This window comes from Vulpes vulpes, chromosome 1, assembly GCF_048418805.1.
Source record: "Vulpes vulpes isolate BD-2025 chromosome 1, VulVul3, whole genome shotgun sequence".
In the NCBI taxonomy this organism is placed as follows: Eukaryota; Metazoa; Chordata; class Mammalia; order Carnivora; family Canidae; genus Vulpes; species Vulpes vulpes.
In genome coordinates, this window is record NC_132780.1 from 12,132,426 (window position 1) to 12,155,420 (window position 22,995).

The 22,995-nt window shown below is 50.4% G+C and overlaps 1 protein-coding gene and 1 non-coding gene across 2 annotated transcripts; one reads left to right on the forward strand and one right to left on the reverse strand.

The window, feature by feature from the left end:
• Window positions 1-1,186: 1,186 nt before the first annotated feature.
• CEACAM19 (CEA cell adhesion molecule 19) lies at window positions 1,187-19,248 on the forward strand. Its single transcript, XM_072747157.1, is given in 8 exon segments — window positions 1,187-1,241; window positions 2,289-2,420; window positions 2,423-2,656; window positions 15,398-15,548; window positions 16,826-16,953; window positions 17,472-17,558; window positions 18,461-18,504; window positions 19,195-19,248. Coding segments are annotated over 8 exon segments (885 nt in total).
• On the reverse strand, window positions 1,495-1,679 carry LOC112931578 (small Cajal body-specific RNA 16). Its single transcript, XR_003237328.1, has one exon.
• Window positions 19,249-22,995: the final 3,747 nt, after the last annotated feature.

Sequence of the window (22,995 nt, forward strand, 5' to 3'; positions counted from 1 at the left end):
AACATTCTGTAGCTCGCTATCCAGTGTGATAGCCACTGGTCACAGGGGATAATTGATCACTTACTTGAAAGTGACCAGGTTGAGAAACTAATTTTGAAGGCATTGAATTTTAATTAACTTCAGGGTACATTTCAATCACCTTATGTGACGACTAGCTACAGTATTGGCACAACCCTGGCCCCTCCATTACTTAGACCCTATCCCAACACAGCTCAAAATCCCAATGGATCCCTCCTTTCCAGCCTACTCCCATCCCACTCGGCGCCCCCTCAGCCAGGATTTTCAGCCCCATGCCTTGCATATGCTGTTATAATGCTTGATAAACCTCACCCCATTCCCACCCCACTGCCTGCCTCATTGCTACTCCTACTCCAGGTCTCTGTTCAGATGTCTCCTTCTCCCTGCCCCTCAGGCTGAGTGAGGCACCCCTTTGGGCTCTCCCAGCCCCCTGGGCTCCTCCATCCCGGTGCTGATCACCCTGGATCATCATTGCTTGGGGATGGGTCTGCTCCCCCCAACACAGACACAGAACTGTGAGCCCCGCTGGGGACTGAGGACAAAGCAAGAGGTGTCTCAATCACCACTGTGTCTGCAGCACCACTCAGCACAGTGCTGGGCACAGGGAGTGGGTGCTGGGATGAATGTTGGGGTGAATGAATGGCCACCTACTAGTAGACCTGATTTCTTCCTTGAGCTTTAGTTTCCTCATCTGTGAAATGGGCACGGTTATGTGTGGTAGACGTTGGATGAGGCAGTTGTGTTGGGCCTATCTCCAGGGACCTGCCTGGCCCAGGGGGATTATTTAACCAGAGGACACTAGGACTCCTGTCGTACTCCTGTTGTGCTCCTGTCGTGCTCCTGACATGCTCGTAATGGTCACACCTCACACTGGGTGGGAAGAAGAGGTTGAAGGGGATTAAGGGAGGAGTCCACAGGAAACCCCAGGAAGCTCCCCAGTCACCCTGATAAACTGGTTCAACCAGTATCTGCAGTCCATCCCGGAGAGCACAAGTGAAGCCTCTGGAGCCTGTGGAAAAGGGGTACTGGGGTTCGGCCAGTTTCAGCAATGTCTGGGAGGCACCCCCAAAGATTCCCACTGAGCTGGCCCACTTCGTACAGCCAGGGCCCGCCGTCCAGCCCTGTCGGTGTCTGCAGTGGCCCTTTGGCACCTCCACAAAACACCAAGATGGAGATTCCTGAGTGGGCCCAGCACTACTTCTCAAAGGGCCTCCTGCTCTCAGGTAAGGAGGAAACACACCCCAGGGCTGAGGGGAGAAGGTGAGACTCAGCCCAGGGGCTGAGGTCTCTTGGGAGAAAGGAAAGATTTGCCAAGGAAGAGGTGTAAGATTGGATGTTGGAGAGGGTTGAGCTGTAGAATCACAGTGCCTTATTCAATTTTACTTTGGAATTTTCTAGAATATCAAAACCATGAGGACAAGAATATTATCTGTTTGGGGATTTTTTCTGGGGGGGATTGTGTATTTTGTTTTTTTGTCCTATTTGCAATAATACATATGATCATCAAACTGCTGCTACAGTGTTCACAGCTGTTATTGCAAATTCAAACTCCAAGAAGAACTATCCTGGGAATTGACTTAGGTCAGGCTCTGGCTGCCTGGTACAAGGCTGCGCCCACTACAGGCCAGGTTCAGCAACACAGGAGCCTTTCCTCAGATCATCACGAAGACAGGAATTTATTTGTATTTGTTTTCCTGCTATATCCCCAGTGCCTAAAAATCTAGGGAATTTTTTTAAGATTTTATTTTATTTATTCATGAGAGACACACAGAGAGAAGCAGAGACATAAGCAGAGGGAGAAGCAGGCTCCCTGCGGGGAGCCCGATGCAGGACTCGATCCGAAGGCCTTGAGATCACAACCTGAGCCTAAGGCAGATGCTCAACCACTGAGCCATCCAGGTGCCCCTGAAATCTAGGGAATTTTAGACATATCATATACAATTGGTACTGTAGCATAAATAATACGTATTTCTGTAAGTATTGGTTAGATGGATAAATGAATTAATTCAGAGAGTTCAACTGTTTAGAGGCAGACCACACAGCATCTTAGGGCAGAAAAATCTGCTGGACCAATGGGATGAGAAATCTGTGGCTTTCATATCTGGGTTTCCACTCCTGAACCCAGGGCAGACATCACTAATCAATCCCAGTCCTATTTCCAATAAGCAGCACTCAGAGTCCTTGTCCCCAGATGAGGACATACAGGGAGAAAAATTCTATGGTTTCTGCCCAACATTTCTGATCTCAGGCCACCCTTGTAACTCCCATAGCCTCAATCCTGGCCCTCTGGATCCCACAAGGCTCTTGGGCTGCCCCACACATCCAGAAGATTCCAGAGCATCCTCAAAAGGACCAGGACCTTCTCCTGTCTGTCCAGGGCATCCCAGGCAACTTTCAGGACTTCACTGGTACCTGGGGGAGGAGACCAACGGTGGCACGATGTTATTCACCTACTTCCCCGATCTCCAGCAGCCCCAGAGGGATGGCAGTGCCATGGGACAGCATGACATCGTTGGCTTCCCCAATGGCTCCATGCTGCTGCATCGTGTCCAGTCCACCAACAGTGGCACCTACCAGGTAGCTGTCACCATCAATCCTGCCTGGATCATGAGGGCCAAGACTGAGGTCCAGGTGGCCGGTGAGTGTTGTGCCGCTGAGGGAGGGATGGGTTAGGCTAATGCACCCTGGTGGCTACCACAGGCCAGGACCTGTGCAAATACAACCTCCTTTGATTCTCTCATTCATCCATTCAACACAAACTGATGGAGCACCTCATGGGTGCCAGACCCTGAAGATATTGTGTGTATCCTCACATGCATCAACTGACAAAATATCCATTGAGTGCCAACCTTGTGCCAGACACTGAGTCAGACCCTGGAGAATGCACCATCTCATTTACTGCTCACGGGCATTAATTAACGAAATACTGATCGAGCTCCCACTGTGTGCATGGGCCTAAGTGTTACACTGCATTTCTGTCTTCAAGTCCATTAAGTCAAGTATTTATTGATAAATCCACTCTGGGCCAAGTGCTAGACATAGGGTGATGGATAATAGCAGCTGCCCTTTCTTGGGCATTTGTTACTTGGGCACACGCTCTCCAGAACATAGCTTCTCAACCTGGGCACCATTAACATCTTAGACTGGCTAATTCCGTGTAGGTGGGGACTGTTCTGGGCACTGTAGGATATTTTGCAGCATCCCTGGTCTCTACCCACTAGATGCCAGTAGCATTCACCCAGTTGGGACAACCAAAATTGTCTCCAGACATTGCCAAATGTCACCCTCAGTTGAGAACCACTGCCCTATATTAATTCATGTGTATCTTAAAAAACAAACAAACAGGTGAGGGACATCAGTCAGAAGAGCATGTGACTCTTGGTCTCTGGGTCGTGAGTTTGAGCCCCACACTGGGTATAGAGCTTACTTAAAAATAAATAAATATTAAAATTAAATGAGAGGGGGCAGCCCCAGTGGCGCAGCGGTTTGGCGCCGCCTGCGGCCTGGGGCGTGACCCTGAAGACCGGGGATGGAGTCCCACGTCGGGTCCTGCATGGAGCCTGCTTCTCCCTCTGCCTATGTCTCTGCCTCTCTCTCTCTCTCTCTCTCTCTCTCTCTCTGTGACTATTATAAATAAATAATAAAAAAAAAATTAAATGAGAGGTACCTGGGTGGCTCAGTCGGTTAAGCGTCAGACATCAGCTCAGGTTATGACCTTGGGGTCCTGGGATCAATCCCCACATTGGGCTCCCTGCTCAGCAGGAGGTCTGCTTCTCCTTCTCCCTCTGCCTCTCCCCCGCCTTGTGTGTGTATGCTCTCGCCCCCACCCCCAGATAAATAAATAAAATCTTTAAAATTAAATTAAAAAACCCTATGAAATGTGATATGCCATTTACATCTCAATAGAGCTAGAGGAATAAAATAACTTCTCAACTCTCCCAGGCAGACTTGGTCATTAACCATCTGTGTCCCCAGAGGACTCTGGTCATCTCATTACCTCTGTGATTTTCATAATATGCTCCGATGTGTCACATTCCAAACATGTCTCATGAGGAGAGTAATTCTTCAAAGCAAGAGAGTGAAAATATACTTGTCCTTTTATCATCCGACATCTACCACAGCAGCGGGTGGACACAGTGGGTTCTCAGTTAATGTTTGTTGAATAAAGAAATGAACGAAAACTTTCTCTCTCTTTTTTTTTTTTAAGAGAGAGAGTGGAGGGAAGGCTAGAGGGAGGGGGAAAGGAGAAATCTCAAGCAGATTCCACCCTGAGCGTGAGGCCTGATTTGAGGCTCAGTCTCACAACCCTGAGATCATCATGACCTGAGCTGAAATCAAGAGTCAGACACTTAACTGACTGAAACCACCCAAGTGCCCCTGAGTGAAAACTTTCAAAACCAAAAACTCCATGAGGCAGGTTACCATTATTGTCTTCATTTTACAGTTGAGGAAACTGAGGCAGAGTGGAGTAGACCAAGGATTTGATCCCACAAAGTCACAATGGCAGAGTCTGGGAGCTTAATCATTTCCTCTCAAAGCAGAGAAAAGCGGGGGGGGGGATCTCCTTGCCTTCTTTCATACGTGGGATGCTGATAATGTGCAGGTAAATAATAAAATAAGATCATATTTCAGAGACATTAACAATAATAGTTATAGCTAACACTATTTGGTGCCTATTATATGCCCACTGTATGTATAATTCATTTAATCCTCACTGCAGTCCTGTAAGGTAGGTGATATTATTGGACTCATTTTATGGATGAGGAAACTAAGGCACAGAGAAGTTATGACTTGTCCAATAAAAAAAAAATTAGGGGGATCCCTGGGTGGCTCAGCGGTTTGGCACCTGCCTTCAGCCCAGGGCATGATCCCAGGGTCCCTGGATTGAGTCCCACATCGGGCTCCTTGCGTGGAGCCTGCTTCTCCCTCTGCCTGTGTCCCTGCTTTCTCTCTCTCTCTCTCTCTCTCTCTGCCCCCCTGAGTCTCTCATGAATAAATGAATAAAATCTTTTTAAAAAAATTAAACAGGGTAATGTGACCTGGAATGAATGGGAGGTCATCATAGAGGCCTTGCCAAAAAAGTGACATTTGAGCAGAGGAAAGGAAGGGAGCCCTACAGATTTCTAGGGATAGAGTTCCTCGTGGAGGGAACAGCAAGTGCAAAGGCCCCGAGGCAAGACTAGCTTGGTGTGTTCAAAGCATATGGACAGAAGGATGCCATGGCTATAAGGCAGTGAGCAAGTTGGGCGTTAGGAGTTGAGGTCCACAAGGCACACAGGGGCCAGGCTTGTCGGTTGTGGAGAGATTGAAAGAAGCCACTCGGGGGTTTAAAGCAGAGGACTGATCTGATTCACAGTTTAACCCAGCCACGGTTAAGTATGGGCTGAATCTTGTCTATCCAGAAAGAAGCGGAGGCTCAGGTGGAAAAAGGCATGCCCCAACTATTAGGCATCCAGTCATCGAATCAGTGACAGGGTTGGGATTCAAGTGCAGGGCTGCCTGAATGGGACACGTAGCTGCCTCTGCAGATGCGGAGCTGCTCATTCACCCATCCCTTCACCAAAGCTTCCCCCAAGTCCCTCTTCCTCAAGGCCACCTCTGTGTCTGGATTATACTGGGCAGTGCTGGGGACACAGTGCAGGCCGAGGCAGCCCTGGCCATGCCCTGCAGGGGCTCACAGCCTGGCAGGAGAGATAGATATTAATGAATAATGACACACACACAACACATCACTATGATCAGTGCAGGGACCATGAAGGAAAGGCACACAGAGAGATGATGAGAGTGTAACTGGGGGTAGCAGGGAGGTTGCCCTGGGAAGGCAGTCCTTCAACAAAGCTTGAATGATGACCGGCAGTTCCAAGCAGAGGGGAAAGGAGCTTTGGGAGGTGTTTGGGCAGAGGGTTTGGTCTGTGCAAAGGGCCTGCAGGAAGCTGCAGGGCTCATGAACTGAGCTGGCAGGGGCCCAGCATGACTGAGGCAGGAGAGCAGGAGGGGCATCCTCGGAGGCCAGTGCAGCAGGATGTATTCAAACCGAGGCTCGGGTTGTAAGGACAGAAGCTCTCTGCAACTGCCTCACGGTGTAGGGAGCCTTGTAGGGCCCCAGGGTAGCCCCCAGGATGTCGGCTCCAGGAGCCCTGGGTTCACAGCTGTCTCCTTGGAGCCTAGAACAGGGCCAGACACACTGTTGAATAAATGAATGGGTGGGGAGCCCAGCAGAGCTGGTGGGAAATAGTTGTCCAAAACGCAAGGGCTCCCTCCTCCTCCTGGGGGGGCCATCTCTGGCCTCATCTCTGCTCAGGAGCTCCATTCTCCTCTTTGCGGCCAGGGTTTCCTGCCAGACCCTAACTGAGTGACAGCGCAGGCTTCTTTGCAGATTCTGAATCTCCTCTTGCAAAAGGCAGAGGTAGGAAGAGAGAAAGCTGAACAGAGAGACAGACAAACCAAGATAGAATTCTAGTTGGTCTGAGGTGCCTGGGTGGCTCAGTCGGTGGTTTTGGCTCAGGTCATGCATGATCTAGGGGTTGTGGAATCAAGCCCCCAATTGGGCTCCACGCTCAGCAGGGTGTCTGCTTCTCCCTCTCCCCCTGCTCCCCTCCCCTCTGTCACCCCTGCTCATATTCTCTCTTATGCGCTCTCCCTCTCTCTCAAATAAATGAATAAATAAAATCTTTATAAATCATCATCATCATCATCTGGTTGCAGCCTGGTCTATAGCTTCCTTCCCCTTGAGTAAAGGGTCCACACCTTGTCCATGGGCATGGAATCAAGTTGGACAAACAAGATGATGGGGAGCCCAAGGCCAGGGGATTAGGGCGGGGAAGATGAAGAATTCAACACTTGCTCTCTCCATAATAATCATAACATTTTTATCTATTATTGTTTTGGTCACCGCTAATCCCCTAGCGCAGAGCAGTGCTTAGCACACATTAGGTACTGCGTAAATACTTGTAATTCCATCTCCCCTCTGTGAGCACTTACTGTATGAAGCACCTGTCAGCTGAGCGCTTTGCTGACCACACTTCATTCCCACTGCCACAGGAACCCTGTTGGGCCCTGGGATGATCCCCATTTTATAGAGGGGCAAACAGAGATGCAGAGGCCCACCACCATGCGGCTGGGGCAGGAACCAAGGCCCCAGCTGTGTCTGAGTCCATGTTCCTGGCCCTCTGCCACCTGGCTTTTTCTCAGCCCCGGTAGAATCCACTCCCTCCTGGGAAATGCCTTAGCTTCCAGAAGGCTGAACACAAATAGCAAGGAAGCAAAATGATTCAGCAAAAGGAAGAGCAAAGGAAAAGGCAGAGGGGATGAGGCATAGGCTGGGGTGGGTCCTCACGTCAGGAGGGGTCACCTCAGCAGCCAGGGCATTTCTATTTAAGGACCGCTGTGGCCCTAAATCCAGCCCCTGGCTTGGGGTGGGGGGTGGACATGGCTGGGAGCTTGTCCTGTGCCCTGGGTAATTCCCACACTTTACCTCTCTTAATCATGAGGGGTGTGGCCTTTAGTGGCTCAGATAGAAGGGGACACTGGAAAGCTGCATTCAGGGTCCCCTGGGTGGCTCAGTGGTTGAGTGTCTGCCTTCAGCCCAGGGCATGATCCCGGGCTCCTGGGATCGAGTCCCATGTCAGGGTCCCCGCAGGGAGCCTGCTTCTCCCTCTGCCTATGTCTCTGCCTCTCTCTGTGTGTGTTTCTCATGAATAAATAAATAAAATCTTTTTTTAAAAAAGTGGTGGGGGAGCTGCACTCATTCAAAAAACATCTATTGAGTATCTCCTGTGTGCCAGGCACTGAGTTTACGGAAGCAACAGACAAATCTCTGCCCTTGTGGGGTTTCTATGTTGGCGGGCGTGTCCCCGATCAGGGACTGGGTCACCGGACAGTGCCCGAGAGAAAAAGAAGCAAAGAAAGCGAGTCTCTGGCAGGGCTCCCCAAGTAGAGGATTCAGAGGCTCCAGGCAGACTGAACACACAAGAAAGGCCCAGGACACCTAGGTCCCCAGCATACCAATGAGGAAAGAGGCTCAGGGAGATGGAGTCAGCTGCCCAAGGTCCCACAGCCAGTAGGGAGCCTAAAGCAGGCTCGAAACCAAAGAAGGATCACAGTCATCGCCAGCTCATGTCCCTTCCCCTGTAAACCCAGTCGTGGGGACTCGGGGCCTTCAAGCAACCCTGGCACAGGCTTCTCCAAGCCCCCCAGGCCCTCTGACCCCAGGAAGTTCATTACAGAGCCCAGCTCCCCTTCACCGAACACATGCCGGGTGCTTCACATGGATTTCTCCTTTGAGTCTTCCCTGCCACTGCAAGATGATTCCCATCCCACAGATGGAGAAACTGAGGCCCAGAGCAGTTAGGTAACTTGCACAGGTCACTCAGCTAAGGGGCAGCAGATGCAGGACTTGAACCCAGGCTGGCGGGCTCCGGAGTCCACACTTTTCGGACCTTGTTCTGCTTCATCATGAACAACCACCATTGAGGACTAACTGGCTGGTGTCGGGATTAATGTGACCTCTAGTCAAATGGCCAAAGTTTCCGAATTTGTTCCCCAAAGTAGCTGTAAAATGAGGGCAATTGCCCTTCCCGCCGTGGATCGTTGTGAGGACCGACTGGGAAATCCAAGCGAAGTTGCTGCTTTTGAGGCCGTGGAAATCAACCAAGTCCAGCGCTGGCAATGAGAAAAGCAAAGGTGTTATGCTATATGTTGGCAAATTGAACTCCAATAAAAAGAATTTTTTTTAAAAAAAGAGAAAAGCAAAGGCTATTTATTCAGAGCCTGCTGTAATAAGGGAGTCAACCAACCCCTATCACTTGCATTTAGGCAGAGACTCAAAGGCGGGGGGGGGGGGGGGGAGCTTCCTAGTGGAAGAAAGAGAAGACTTCAGCTGTCTTCAGCTCCTCCTGATTGGAGGTTGTTGTCACGGGGAAGCTAGGTGGGGTGTCTATTTGGCTTTCTCTAGTCGGTCCTAAATTAGAAGCAGGGACAAAAATTAGGGAACCAGTCGGTTATTAATCATGTCCTGGCCACTTAGGGCCAACTCGTACAGAAGCTACTGTTTCTCTTCCCGGACTGTCCCTGGAGATAGCAATCTGGCTTCCCTGTAAGTCTGACTCAAAGCAGGCTGGCGTCACCAGCTGTTTGTGAGAAGGCTGGTCTTCCTGGCAGTTCACCATAGGTTGTGGACTGGAATTCTTTTTTTTTCTTTTTTTTTTTTTTAAGATTTTATTTATTTATTCATGAGAGAGAGAGAGAGGTAGAGACACAGGCAGAGGGGGAAGCAGGCTCCCTGTGGGGAGCCCAATGAGGGACTCAATCCCGGGACCTCCCGGGTCACAACCTGAGCCAAATGTGTCTAGATGTTCAACCGCTGAGCCACTCAGGCGTCCCTGGAATTCTATTTTTATATACAGTTTGGTCATTATCCACTGTATAGTGGTCTCTTGAAGCACTTTTTAAAAAGATTTTATATATATATTTTTTTTAATCATGAGAGACACAGAAATGCAGAGACATAGGCAGAGGGAGAAACAGACTCCTCGAAAGGAGCCCAACACAAGACTGGATCCCAGGACCTCGGGATCACGACCTGAGCCAAAGGCAGACGCTCAACCACTGAGCCACTCAGGCGTCCATCTCGAAGCACTTTCTCAGATGTGTTTGTATCTAATCAAAGATACACATGGAGAAATACGATCCACGGAAGAAGACCCAGATGATTCTTTGTTGGAAGAACTGAGTATAGATGGTCCCAGGGCCCAGAAAGAGAAAAGCCGAAAAGAAAACTTTCAGTCGTAGAAGAAATCAAATGTGGGGCTCCGTTCTGGTTACTTCTTGATAAGGAACAAACTCAGTGGTATAGAACAATGACCATTTTATTATGTTCATGATTACTGGGATCAGGAATTCAGACAGGGCACAGCAGGGATGGCTTATCTGCTTCATGATGTCTGGGGCCTCAAATGAGAAGACTCAGAGGCTAAGACTGGCTCAAATGCTAGAAGTTGGAATCATCCAGAAGTGTCTTCAGGCAGATATGTGGAGGCTCACCCTGACTGTGAGCTGGGAACTTAGCTGGGGCTATGCATCAGATCTTTGTCAGCTGGTCTCTCCAGTGTGACTGCTTGGGCTTCCTCACAACACAGAGCCTGGGTTCTTAGGGGGGAAGCAAGTATTCCAAAAGACCAAAGCAGAAACTCTATGGCTTCTTCTGACTTAGCCCTGAGAGTCACGCAGCATCACGTACATTGTATTCTTTGGATTACAAGTGAGTCACTAAGATTAGCCGAGATTCAAGGGAGGGGTCTTAGACCCTCCTACTACATTAGAGAACGGTAAGATCATATCACAGAAGAGATCCTGTCGCAATCGACTTTGAAAAAGACAGTGATTCACAGGCTCCCTCTTTTCAAGTTCACTGTTTATGATGAAAGTCAGAAAATATAACAAGTTCTTTTTTTTTTAATTTTTTTTTATTATTTATTTATGAGAGTCATACAGAGAGAGAGAGAGAGAGAGAGAGAGAGAGAGAAGCAGAGACATAGGCAGAGGGAGAAGCAGGCTCCATGCACCAGGAGCCCGACGTTGGACTCGATCCCGGGTCTCCAGGATCGCGCCCTGGGCCAAAGGCAGGCGCCAAAGCGCTGCGCCACCCAGGGATCCCCTTTTTTTTTTTTTTTTTTTTAATTTAAATATAACAAGTTCCAAAAAGAGGACACCTGATCGTGTGATTCAGGCAGGGTTCTTGCTACTGGAAAAGAAACTGCTTCTAGCTGATTTAAGCAGAAAAGTAGATTAAAGGATCCTGAACAGTTCAAATATTCTCCAGGGTGGCAAGGAACCTAGCTTGGGAGGCACTGAGTCCGGATCCTCAGTACATCAGAATAGAGCCTTATTTAGAAATAGCATCTTTTATTTTTTAATATATATTTTTTATTGGAGTTCGATTTGCCAACATATAGTATAACACCCAGTGCTCATCCCGTCAAGTGCCCCCCTCAGTGCTCGTCACCCAGTCACCCCATACTCCTGCCCACCTCACCCTCCACTACCCCTTGTTCATTTCCCAGAGTTAGGAGTCTCTCATGTTTTGTCACCCTCTTTAATTTTTCCTGCTCATTTTCTCTCCTTTCCCCTATTATCCCTTTCACTATTTTTTATATTTGCCGTATGAGTGAAAGCATATAATGATTGTCCTCCAATTGACTTATTTCACTCAGCATAATACCCTCCAGTTTCATCCACGTCAAAACAAATGGTGGGTATCTGTCATTTCTAATGGCTGAGTAATATTCCATTGTATACATAGACCACATCTTCTTTATCCATTCATCTTTAGATGCAGTGAAAAACCGAGATACCTGCACCCCAATGTTTCTAGCAGCAATGTCCACATAGCCAAACTGTGGAAGGAGTCTCAGTGTCCATCGAAAGATGAATAGAAATAGCATCTTTAGGGATGCCTGAGTGGCTCAGTGATTGAGCATTTGTCTTCAGCTCAGGTCATGATCCCGGAGTCCTGGGATCAAGTCCCACATCAGGCTCCCCGCAGAGATCCTGCTTCCCCCTCTTGCTTATGTTTCTGCCTCTGTGTGTGTGTGTGTCTCTCATGAATAAATAAATAAAATCTCAAGAAAGAAGAAAGAAAGAAAGAAAGAAAGAAAGAAAGAAAGAAAGAAAGAAAGACCATCTTTATAGAGGCAATCAAGTTAAAATGAGATCGCTAGGCTCAGCCCTAATCCAATACTACTCGTATCCTTATAAAATGGGAAATTCAGACACAGAATTTTGTATGTGAACTTGCTCAGGGTTCTGATGTCAGCAGCAACGTTCAACACTGTGCTCTAAGGCATCTTTGAACGAGCTGTCCATGTACGGAGGTGCAAAGAAGGCTGGGAAATGTCTTTATCTAGGGCAGGCTTGTGCCCAGTTCAAGTTCAGGGTTCTCTTTCCAAGAGAGAAGGAGGCATGATTAATGCCTTCAGGGTAGCAAGATGACTTTACGGTTCCCAAGGCTCACAAGCCCACAGCTTTCAGACCAGGGTCCCTTCCTCTGACCCCCTCTGGACCACACCGCTTCACTTTCACTCGGCTTGGACCAACCTGAGCCAATTAGGAAGGCCAAAGGAATGCAGAGCGCTGACTGGCTTAGGTCTGAGCAGCTGCCCTTCCTGATGCGGTGGCTGTGACAAGGGATGGATAAGCTAAGGGAGTCTACCCAGAGCTGGAGGCGGGATCCATCCCTCCCTGAACTCCTGGAGGCTTCACATAGTGGAGGGGTAGAAGGTTCCAGCGAGGAGACACCCACATGTCTGTAGCTGGGGCACAGGGGTGCAGGAGCACCTGGCTCCTGAGATCCCAAACAGACCAAGTTTGTCCACTCTCTGCAGACAAAATCCAAAGGCAGAGAGACGAGAGGTAGGAAAACAAAGGGATTTATTTATTTCAGTGAGGCCAACACCAGGAAGACAGCACACTAGCATCTCAAAGACTGTCTCCAAAGCGCTGAAAATACATCTAGGTTTACTTAAGGAAGATGTGCGACAAAGGTCAGTGGATACATGCAGGTGGGCAGTAAAGGTCAGCTCAATTGTTGTCTCGGGGTCAGTCAAGAGGGCTCTTGCTGGCTCAGAGCAGTCCCTACTGCTTGAAGGGGTAGTTTCCGCTCCCATCACAGGATGCCTTGCACACAGCATCTTTTGCATGAGTTAAGAGACAAGCTGGAAAGAACTTAACCAATTAACAAGTACAGACTAAGGTCACAACGGAGGTAGTTGAAGTGCTCTTTCTTTCTTTCTTTCTTTCTTTCTTTCTTTCTTTCTTTCTTTCTTTCGATTTATTTATTTGAGAGAGAGAGCAAGCATGTGCATGCAAACAGAGGGAGGGGCAGAGGGAGAGAGAGAATTTCAAGCAGCACTGAGCAAAGAGGCCCAATGAGGGGCTCAATCTCATAACCCTGAGATCATGACCTGAGTCGAAATCAAGAGTCAATGCTTGCTTCTCCCTCTGCCTATGTCTCTGCCTCTCTCTCTTTAAAAAAAAAAAAAAAAGAGTCAACGCTTAACCGACTGAGCCACCCAGGTGTCCCTGAAGTGCTCTTTCATGTCCAATCTACCAACATGAACCAATTAATTGCATAATTAAGCAAGTAAGCGGGATCCCTGGGTGGCGCAGCGGTTTAGCGCCTGCCTTTGGCCCAGGGCGCGATCCTGGAGACCTGGGATCGAGTCCCACGTCGGGCTCCCGGTGCATGAAGCCTGCTTCTCCCTCTGCCTATGTCTTTGCCTCTCTCTCTCTCTCTGTGTGACTATCATAAATAAATAAAAATTAAAGAAAAATTAAGCAAGTAAGCTAAGAAGGAAATGCCTATCCGGAGTCTCCTTGGCCTGGGGTTGTCAGAGAAAGCTTCCAGAGGGAGCTGGGAGTGGAAAAGTGAGCAGGAGTTATATAGAGAGAGCATGCCAGCCAGAGGGAACAGCATGGGCAAAGGCTGGGCAGCCCCAAACAGCGAGGAAGGGAGCTGTGGGTGATGGAACTGCATGGGTGGACAGGGCAGCAGGGCCAGAGCAAGAAGATGCAGGAGAAGGGGCTCTGGATGCTGTAAAAAGATGAGGCAACAGGGCCTGGGTGGAGAGGACAGGAACTGGGGGAACCCTTGAGTCAGCTGACCTGGCCTCAGCCCCCCCCACCCCCCACCTCCTGAGTCACTCACAGAAGCCACTGGAATTCCACTTGCTGTTGTGAAAGTCAAAAAGGAAGGAGGTGGGGACGCCTGGCTGGCTCAGTCGGTAGAGCATGCAATTCTTGATCTCTGGGGCTTGAACTCAAGAGAGTTGCATGTGAGGCTACTTAAAAATTAATTAATTAGTTAATTAATTAATTAAAAAGGTAGAAGATGTGAAAGCTGCTAAGTTCCAGTGTCTGGAAGAGGGCCTGCCTTCTATCTTCTGCCCAAATGCAACCTCTCTGGGCCTTGGTGTATCTGCAGAACGGGCCTGACTTAGCCACCTCCCCAGGCCAGGGGGGCAAGGACCACATATGCCCAGACACAACCTATCTTCTTCCTCCCAGTGAGAAAAATACATTTTAAAACGGGTTTTGGACACTCTGAACAGATAAACTTTTAGGGAAATGGATGAAATAGGCGAATATTGAGTGATTTAATTATATACACACACAAATACATATATATGTGTGTATGTATGTATATATGGTGACACTCTAGTCCATTTGGAAATGATGGTCTACACTCCACAGAGCCTGATACAGATGGTCATCACTCGCGCAGAGCCTGATACAGTTCCTTCCCATCCTTCAAGGGTTCCTGGGACACAGGCCCCTCTTTTGGAGGCTACACAGAGTGGTCCTCAGGAGCTCAGGTGGCCCAGTTGTGATCCTAGCATTCATTGCACCTGGTGTGAGCCCTTGGGCAGGTTAGCTCACCTCTCCATGCCTCATTTACTCATCTTTTAAATGGCATAGATCTTACTTTGTTGGATAATTGAAAGAACATTGTGTGTGTGCACACATTCAATCTTCACAACAACTCTACAAGGTAGATACTCTTATCATCGGGTACCCTGGGTGGTGCAGCGGTTTGGCGCCTGCCTTTGGCCCAGGGCGCGATCCTGGAGACCCAGGATCGAATCCCATGTCGGGCTCCCGGTGCATGGAGCCTGCTTGTGTCTCTGCCCCTCTCTCTCTCTCTGTGACTATCATAAATAAATAAAAATTTAAAAAAAAATTTTAAAGATACTCTTATCATCCCCATTTCACAAATGGGAAGAGGCACAGCGAGTTTGAGTCATCTGCCCATGTACCCCAGCATTTTGACCTCAGAGTCTACAAGTTTAGCTGCCAAGAAAGGTTGGGATATAACAGGTGTTCAGCATGATATGAAAGACTGGAGGTCCTCATGGTGGGGGTAGGAAGTCAGGTAGGCTCTGTTCCAAACCTGGCAGGTTTGAGAACCCCACACATCAAGATCCTTTGTCCCCCCACAAAACAGAGGACATCCCCTAAAAGAATGGAGGTGTCAATCAACTAAGTTGAGAAAAAGCAGGCAGGTGGGGTGAGGTGGGGGGATGTGTCAGGAAGCAGGTTTCAGGTTTGCCGAAGATGGTAGGAAATCCTAGGGAAGCAGAGATTTTGAGGTGGGGAGAGCCAAGGAGTTCCATCTGGGGGCGCTGAGTTTTATGTGCAGCAGAATCAACTAGACAGGTGGATGCTCAGCTCTGAAAAGCAGGAGAAAGCTCTAGGCTGGGGACAGGAAACTGCACATCAGTGCTCTATGGACAGTCACTGATGCAGGGGTGAGGGGCGTGGGGAGGCCCTCCCAGGACATCTCACAGGCTTCTCTCTCTCTCTCTCTCTCTCTCATACCCCTCAGAAAAGCATAAGGAGCTGCCCATTATACACCTGCCCGTGAGTGCTGGGATCATGGCTGCCATCATAATTGGGTCCCTCACTGCCAGGTCCCTCTTTATCAGCTGCATTGCCCATCTCCAGTTAACAGGAGGCTGGAGGGGCCAGAGCCACAGGTACAGGGGCCCCAGCCTCTCTCTCCGTCCCTCTGTCTGCTTCCCCACCTCTTGAATCCCACTGATTGATTCTTCTGGGAGTCATGTCCTCCGACTCATACATAATCTCATCAAATCTCAGAACTCTTGAAGTGAAAAGGATCTTTCTATCCTATATTTGGCAGAATCTGCCCTGCAAGAGGCAGAAACCCTACCTTCAAATGGGCTTACAAAGAATTAAAAGGTTTTTTGGGGTCCTATATGAGCTTCAGGTATGGCTGGATCCAGGAACTCGATTTTGGCAAGAGGCTCTTCCATATACCTCTCAACTCTGCCTTTCTCGGTGGTGGCTTCATTCTCAGGCAGGACCTTCCCTTGTGGTGTAACAAGATAGCACCCAGGGGCCCCAGGCTTATATCCCATCAGCTCAGCGGCCACAGAGAGAAGACCACACCTAGCTCCTGACACCTCCAGCAAAAGCCCCAGGGCTGCTTCTCCCCAGCTTAACTCAAGTCACATGTCCTATGAGGACCAACCACTGCAGCCAGGCGCTGGAATGTCCCAATTGGCCAATCTGGGTTATTTGCGCAGCTCTGGAGTCAGAGGACCAACCCAGCTCCATGTGACTAGATGGATTCAGAGTGGGGAAGGATTCCCTACCTGACCCCCCCAAAAAAACAGACGTTATTACCAAAGAAGCAGAGTGGACAGGTGGGCAGGTAAAGGCATCAGATGGTGCCCACTTCTGTATGGAGGAGAGAGGCAGGGGCCTGTTTTCCCAGGAGACAATCTATTCCTATTTGCCGCAGTGATGTCATGTACTTTTTAATTTTTTTTTTATTTTTTAATTTATTTATGATAGTCACAGAGAGAGAGAGAGGGGCAGAGACACAGGCAGAGGAAGAAGCAGGCTCCATGCACCGGGAGCCCGACGTGGGATTTGATCCCGAGTCTCCAGGATCGCGCCCTGGGCCAAAGGCAGGCGCCAAACCGCTGCACCACCCAGGGATCCCTGTCATGTACTTTTTAAATAAAGGTATTCAAATGAGCTGATTCGAAGAGAAATATCAAGGAAATCGTGAGACAGGTGGATAGACCAGAATCATTCGGATGGTCTGTATCAACAGTGACATTAGGGAAACATTACTCATTGGCATATGGCGGCAGCTGGGGAAACTGAGGAAGGACTCTGGGGCCAGGGATTATGGGAGAAGAGGTGGGGATAGGGTAGGTCTTGTCCTAACTCGCTCTGAAGCAGGGGCCATCTCACTCTCTGATGGACTGATGGGCTTTTCCAGCTTCTCTGAGTCTCCCTCCACCCAGGCTGGCCTCCACCCCACCCCCGGGCAGAGTGCTTCTAAAACTCTCACCCTGTCACTCCTCGGCTCAAAGGCCCTCCATAGCTCCCCAGGGGCCGTAGGACAGGGTCAGCCTCCTTTACACGCCTCTCCAGACCCCTGCAAACTGATCACCACTGTCTTTCCTGGCTTCATCTCCCACGTGTAACATTCCCGCCCTTAAAAGCAAAACAATATAAAACAAATTGAATATATATATATATATAAAATCCAGACAGGCCAAACGTGTCACAGCTCCTCAGCCATGGCAGGCTATCTCCTGCCAGCCACTCATGCCTGCTTTTGCGTAGCTCTCACTTCTCTTTCCAGTCTTGGCTGTCCCCTCCTCCAGGAAGTCCTCCCTGATCACCCTTCCGGGAACCCTCGGGGCTCCCCCACTCACCCCTACCCACTCTGGGTTATCCCTATCTGGGGACAGATCTGTCTCCCCCACTGGACTGGGAGCCCCAGGAGGGCAGGGTCCCCAGCACAGGGCTGGGCAAGACAGGGATTTGCACAAGTGTTAGCTGAGTAAATGAGCGCTGACAGCAGCCAGCAGGGGCCTGTGGGACCTGCCAGCCACTTCCTCCCTTGTCCCCTGCTTCAGGTGACCAGCACATCTATGAGGTGATGCCGTCTCCGACCCACCTGGTGTCCCCCCCCCGGGGGCACAGCGTCCACGAACAACACCATGGTGAGCCCCCACCTGTCCCCCAAAGCCCCCTGGTGGCTCCCCTGGGGGTTCACTGTGGCGCCTGGCACCTTGTCCCCCACAGCAAGAACACGACTCTGTGGGATGCTCACTACTTTTTTTTTTAAGATTTACTTATTTATTTGAGAGAGAGAGAGAGAGAGCACAAGTAGGCAGAGCGGCATAGAGAGGGAGAAGCAGACACAGGCTGAGCACCGAGCCCCATGCGGGGCTTGATCCCAGGACCCTGAGATCATGAGCTGAGCTGAAGGCAGATGCCCAACCGACTGAGCAACCCGGGTGTCCCCGGGATGCTCCCTACTTTAAAGCCAACAGGAAGAGAATCTGGGAAGACACAACATAGAGCCTTTGTCTCTGGGGCATGGAGGCTGGGGGTGGGGGTGGGGAGGGCTCTATTTTCCCTCTTCCGCTTGTCTGTAGTTTCTCCATGGGGCGGATACGGGTGGGAAGGGATGATAAGAAGAAGAATTCTACTGGGAGGCCCCGGGTGGCTTAGCCATAGAGTGTAATCCTGAAGCCCTGGGATCGAGTCCCAACTCGGGCTCCCTGCATGGAGCCTGCTTCTCCCTCTGCCTGTGTCTCCGCCTCTCTCTCTCTTTCTCTGTGTGTCTCTCATGAATAAATAAATAAAATCTTAAAAAAAAAAAGTAGAAGACGAAGAATTCAATTGAATAAGAGGAAAAATGTCAAAAGCCTAAACTAAAAGCGTGGAGCCACAGGTGTGGACGGGAGGCGGGGTGTGAAGGCCGTCATAGTCAGGACACCCAGGAAGGGGCAAGGCGGATTTGGAATCCAGGTGGGGCCTGACACCCAAGGTCAAAGGTTGAAGGGTGTGGGAGTGCCAGGGCCCGGCTCACCGGCTCACTGGTGCTCTTCCCTTGCAGCCCCTGCCCCAGCAGCAGCGGAGCCAGAGAACCACCCCTACCAGGTGTGGAGCTGGGAAGGGGGGTTGGGGGAAGGGCGGCTCCTGACAATGGGCCAGGGGGGCGGGGCCATCCTCACCTAACTGCCACCTGCTCTCAAGTCTCTAGCTCCCCGGAACACAGTCCAGCCCCTCCCTTCCTGGGGTTACACTTCCCTCCTTCTTAGAAGGATTCTAAGACTGCAAATTTGCGCAGGAGGAAATGAAGCTGGGAGAGGGAAGGGTGGCGCCCAGGGTCACACCACAGGTCAGGGCCCAAGTCGACCCCACTTAAGGGGCCTATTCCTGGGCCTGGGCCCCAGCCCTTCTCTGTCCCCTCCCGTCCACCCCTAGATCTCTGTGTCCATGTGTCTCTCTACATTTCTCTGTACATGTCTCTACACCTCTCAGGATGGCTCCCACTCTTGCTGTCATTCTCTGGCTCCCTGTGTCCTTCTCTCTCTCTCTCTCTCTCTCTCTGTCCCTCTCTCCTTTTCTCTGCCCCTGTCCCTCCTGTCTCTTCATCTCTGTCATTCCGTGCCCACCCCTTTCTCTGGGTCTCCAGGGCCTGGTGCCTCCTGCCTCTTGCACATCTCTCTCCTTCTTGCTCTTCCCTCTCTCCAGCTGTGTTCTCCCCATGTGCCTCAGGCTCCGCCTGGCTCCCCCGACCCTGACTCTGACCCCCACCCACGATCCCTCTCTTTTTCTCCCCGCCAGGACCTGCTGAACCCCGACCCTGCCCCCTACTGCCAGCTCACACCAACCCCCTGAAGAGGTCCCAGGCCCCTGAAAGTGCAAAAGCCTCAGCCCTCCCCTGGGGGCCTGGTGCCCACAGAAAAGCCACACCACAGACCCCACAGGACCAGGCCACCACAGCTGTGGGGCCGACTCAAATGAAGACTCAGTATGGCATCAAGCAGGGGGCATGGGGGGCAAGAGATCATGATGGGCCCAGCTCCTCTCTGACCCTCTGAGTTTATAACCTGCTCTCAAGGCTGGTCTGTCTAGCAACCTGGCCTGGGCCATGTGCCTGGGAAAGGCAGGCTCTTGCCTTCTCCTAACCCAAGGATCCTCACACACACTGGATGTTTGGGGGTGAGGAATGTGGACTCAGGCCTGCCTCAAGCCAGACCTCACAGGCTCCTACTTGCTGGGCTGCTGTTGGCCTACAACATCCCACTCCTGCTCCCTGGTTGTCCTAGGAGCTCCTTCCGCTGGGGTCAAGGCAGCCCCCGGCCACACAGCCCCAAACAATAAGGCATATGGCAGGGAGGGCTGGCCTTCCAGGCCAGTGACCCCGATGCAGAACTTGCCGGTTACCACAGCTGTCAGACCCCTTACCTGCTCCGGCAGGGCCAATCCAGTCCCTCTCGAGATCTGGTCTCTCAGAACCTGTGGCCAGTTTCTGCCTATTGCCTGGGACCCTGAATCTTACCAAGGCCCTCAGGCCCCGGTTCTCTTCCCTAACGCCACCCAAAACCCCGGTCCCAAATGTAAGCCCCATCTGTCGCCCCTTAATTTAATCACTCATTCAACAATAAACAGACTGTGTGCTATGCACAGTTCTGGACTCTGCGGCTTTGGGAGGAAACAAAACAGACAAAAACTTCTATTCTCCTAGAGGGGCGCTATGGCGGAGGAGAGAGTCAGCAAAGTAACTAATACGCGTGGTGTGCTGGATGGTGATAAGAAGAGAAGGGGAAATGAGGAGAGAAGAGGGTTGGGAGTGTGGAGGGACTGTGATTTTAAATAGGAAGGTCAGAGAAGGCCTTGAAGAGAAGGTGACGATGAGCAAAGACCTAAAGGAGGAAAGAGAGGAATGTAGGGATCTGGAGGGAGAGCATTCCAGGCAGAGGAAGCAGCAAGTGCAAAGGCCCTGAGGTAGGAGTATGCCTGGGGAGTTCAAGGAGCAGCAAAGAGGCCAGGGTGGTGGGAGAAGAGGAAAGAAAAGGAAAAGAATGAGGGTGAGCTCAGGGAGATGAGGAGCAGCAGATAGTGCAGGGCACAGGGCCCCCCCATGTAAGGCACAGCAGACTGTCGCTTTTGCTCTGGGGGCTGAAAAAAAGACCATGTCGTAGGCTGAATAAAGTTGTCTATGTGCTAATGCCCTGTGAATGTTACCTTACATGGCCAGAGGGCCTTGGCAGGTATGACTGGGTTAAGGATCCTGAGATGGGATCCTGAGATGGTTATCCATGATCCTGGACGATCTCACTGGGCCTGAAATATAATCACAAGGGGCCTTCTGAAAGGAACCCAGGAGGAGAGAGAGTCAGAGAAGGAGCTGTAAGAAAGGAGGTGGAGATTGGAGTGATACAGGCCTTTGAAGATGGAGGAAGGGCCCAGAAGCCAAGGCCCCACAGAGTCAGAGGGACGTGATGGGAGAAAGATTTCCCGGGACCCTTGCTGGTGTGGCCGCCAAAAAGAGGCCACCAGCAGAACCCAGAAACTCTGCACACAATCGCAAGAACACAGATTCTCCCCTAGAACTTCCAGAAAGCAACCCAGCCCCGCCACCACCTTGGTTTTGGCCCAGTGAGACCCATTTCAGACTTCTGACCTCCAGAACTGTAAGCGAATAAATTCCTATTATTTGAAACCACTACATTTATGCCAGTTGGTTACAGCAGCCGCGGGAAGTTAACATAGAGGATGAGAAAGAATTCGCTGGAAGGGAAGTTGCGTCTCTTCCTGACTCAATATGCAAATACTCCCCGGGTAAGGATTTCTCCATCCCCAGACCTCTCAGGACACCCGGATCCTCTGGGCCCCTGATCCCCTGCTGCTGACCAGGTCACAGCAGGGTCAGCCCCAGCACTGGCTGTCAGGTGCAGAGTATGTGGGGGGACCCCATGCCTGCCTTCCTCTCCTCTTTTCTAGCAACCTCTGTCAAACCCCAATATCTGTCCTCTCCTTTTCCTCAGTAATAGGGTTTTGAACCAAGTGTATAAAAACTACATTTCCTGCTGAGCATTAAAAACTACATTTCCCAGAATGCCCTGCAGCTCGATGCGGCCATGTGACTAATTCCTGGCCAATGGGATGCGAGCAGAAATTATAGCGTCACACAGTCCTCAAATCACATCCTTAAAGGGAGAGCACTGGGGTCACCAGTGAGGTCTTCTTCACCGCTACAAAACCAGACGTAAGCATGACGGTAGCAACAGCTCCAGTAAACAGAGCCGGGCCTCTGTGTCTTTACTTGTCTGAACTTCTCAAATTCTCAGAATAGCCTTGGGAGGCTGGGACTGTCTATTCCCATTTTGCAGATGGAGAAATGGAGGCCCAGAGGAGGGAAGTGACTGTCCCAAGGTCACACACCATGTATAAAGAAAGGCCAGTGTTGGGGTCAGGATGAGCTGGGTTAGGCTGCAGTAACAAACAACCCCACCATCTCCGAGCCTTAAAATAGCGACGGTGGTTTATTTCTTGCTCGTGCTTCACGGTGGTCTCAGTGCGGAGGGCATGCCCAGAGTCAGGAGAGCTCGGCTTCACATCTCCTCATTCAGGAACCAGGCTCTCACAGCCCGTCACTGTGCCGGAAAAGGGAGGGGACACGGCAAAGCAGACTTTTAAAGGCTTTCACCCAGAAGTGACACTCCCACTCACAGCTCGTTGGCCAAAGGAGGGTACATGATACAACCTAATGTCAAGAGCGCTGGCAGGTGCAATGCTACCGTGTATTCAGAATAGGGAAAACCGACATGTATGAACAGCCCAATCGATACCCCATCAGGATTCACACCAGAGGCCACATTCTCCACCACGATGCTTTCCTGAGAGAACTTCCTAGGAAGACCCATCCACATCTTCATCCAGTGACTCATTCATTCATTCAGCAGGTGCTGGACCAGGGTGGCAGGCCTCGCTGGTGGAAGAAATGCATAGAGCCAAGAGATATTTAGAATAAAACATTGGCAGAATTTGGCCCTGGGTTAGATGTAAGGGATGAGGGAGAAGAGTGTGTCAAAAGTTTCGTTCATCAGCTCAACGAACATTTATTGATCACCTGCTGTGTGCAGTTTTTCTAGGCTCTGATGAGATAGCCGAGAAGAAAGCAGAGATCCCAGGATGCCTGGGTGGCTCAGTGGTTGAGCATCTGCCTTTGGCTCAAGTCATGATCCCGGGGTCCTGGGATTGAGTCCTGCAACAGGCTTCCTGCAGGGAGCCTGCTTCTCCCTCTGCCTGTGTCTCTGTCTCTCTCTGTGTGTCTTTCATGAATAAATAAATAAAATCTTTTAAAAACAACAACAGATATCCCTATCCTCAGAGAACTGACAACAAATGGCACCAAACATAATTCGCAGGGGAGTAATGTTATGAAGAAGAATGAACAGGTGCCAAGAAAGCTGGGGAGCTGGAATGGGGGACCCCCGCTGGTGTCTGGTTTGCTGATGGGATGCAGGGGCATTGCATTCACAATTCAAGAGGACTAGGTTTGCAAGGAGTGAAAACATGTCCACATGAAAACTTGTACCCAGATGCTCGCGGCACTGTTCATAATAGCCCAAAAGTGAA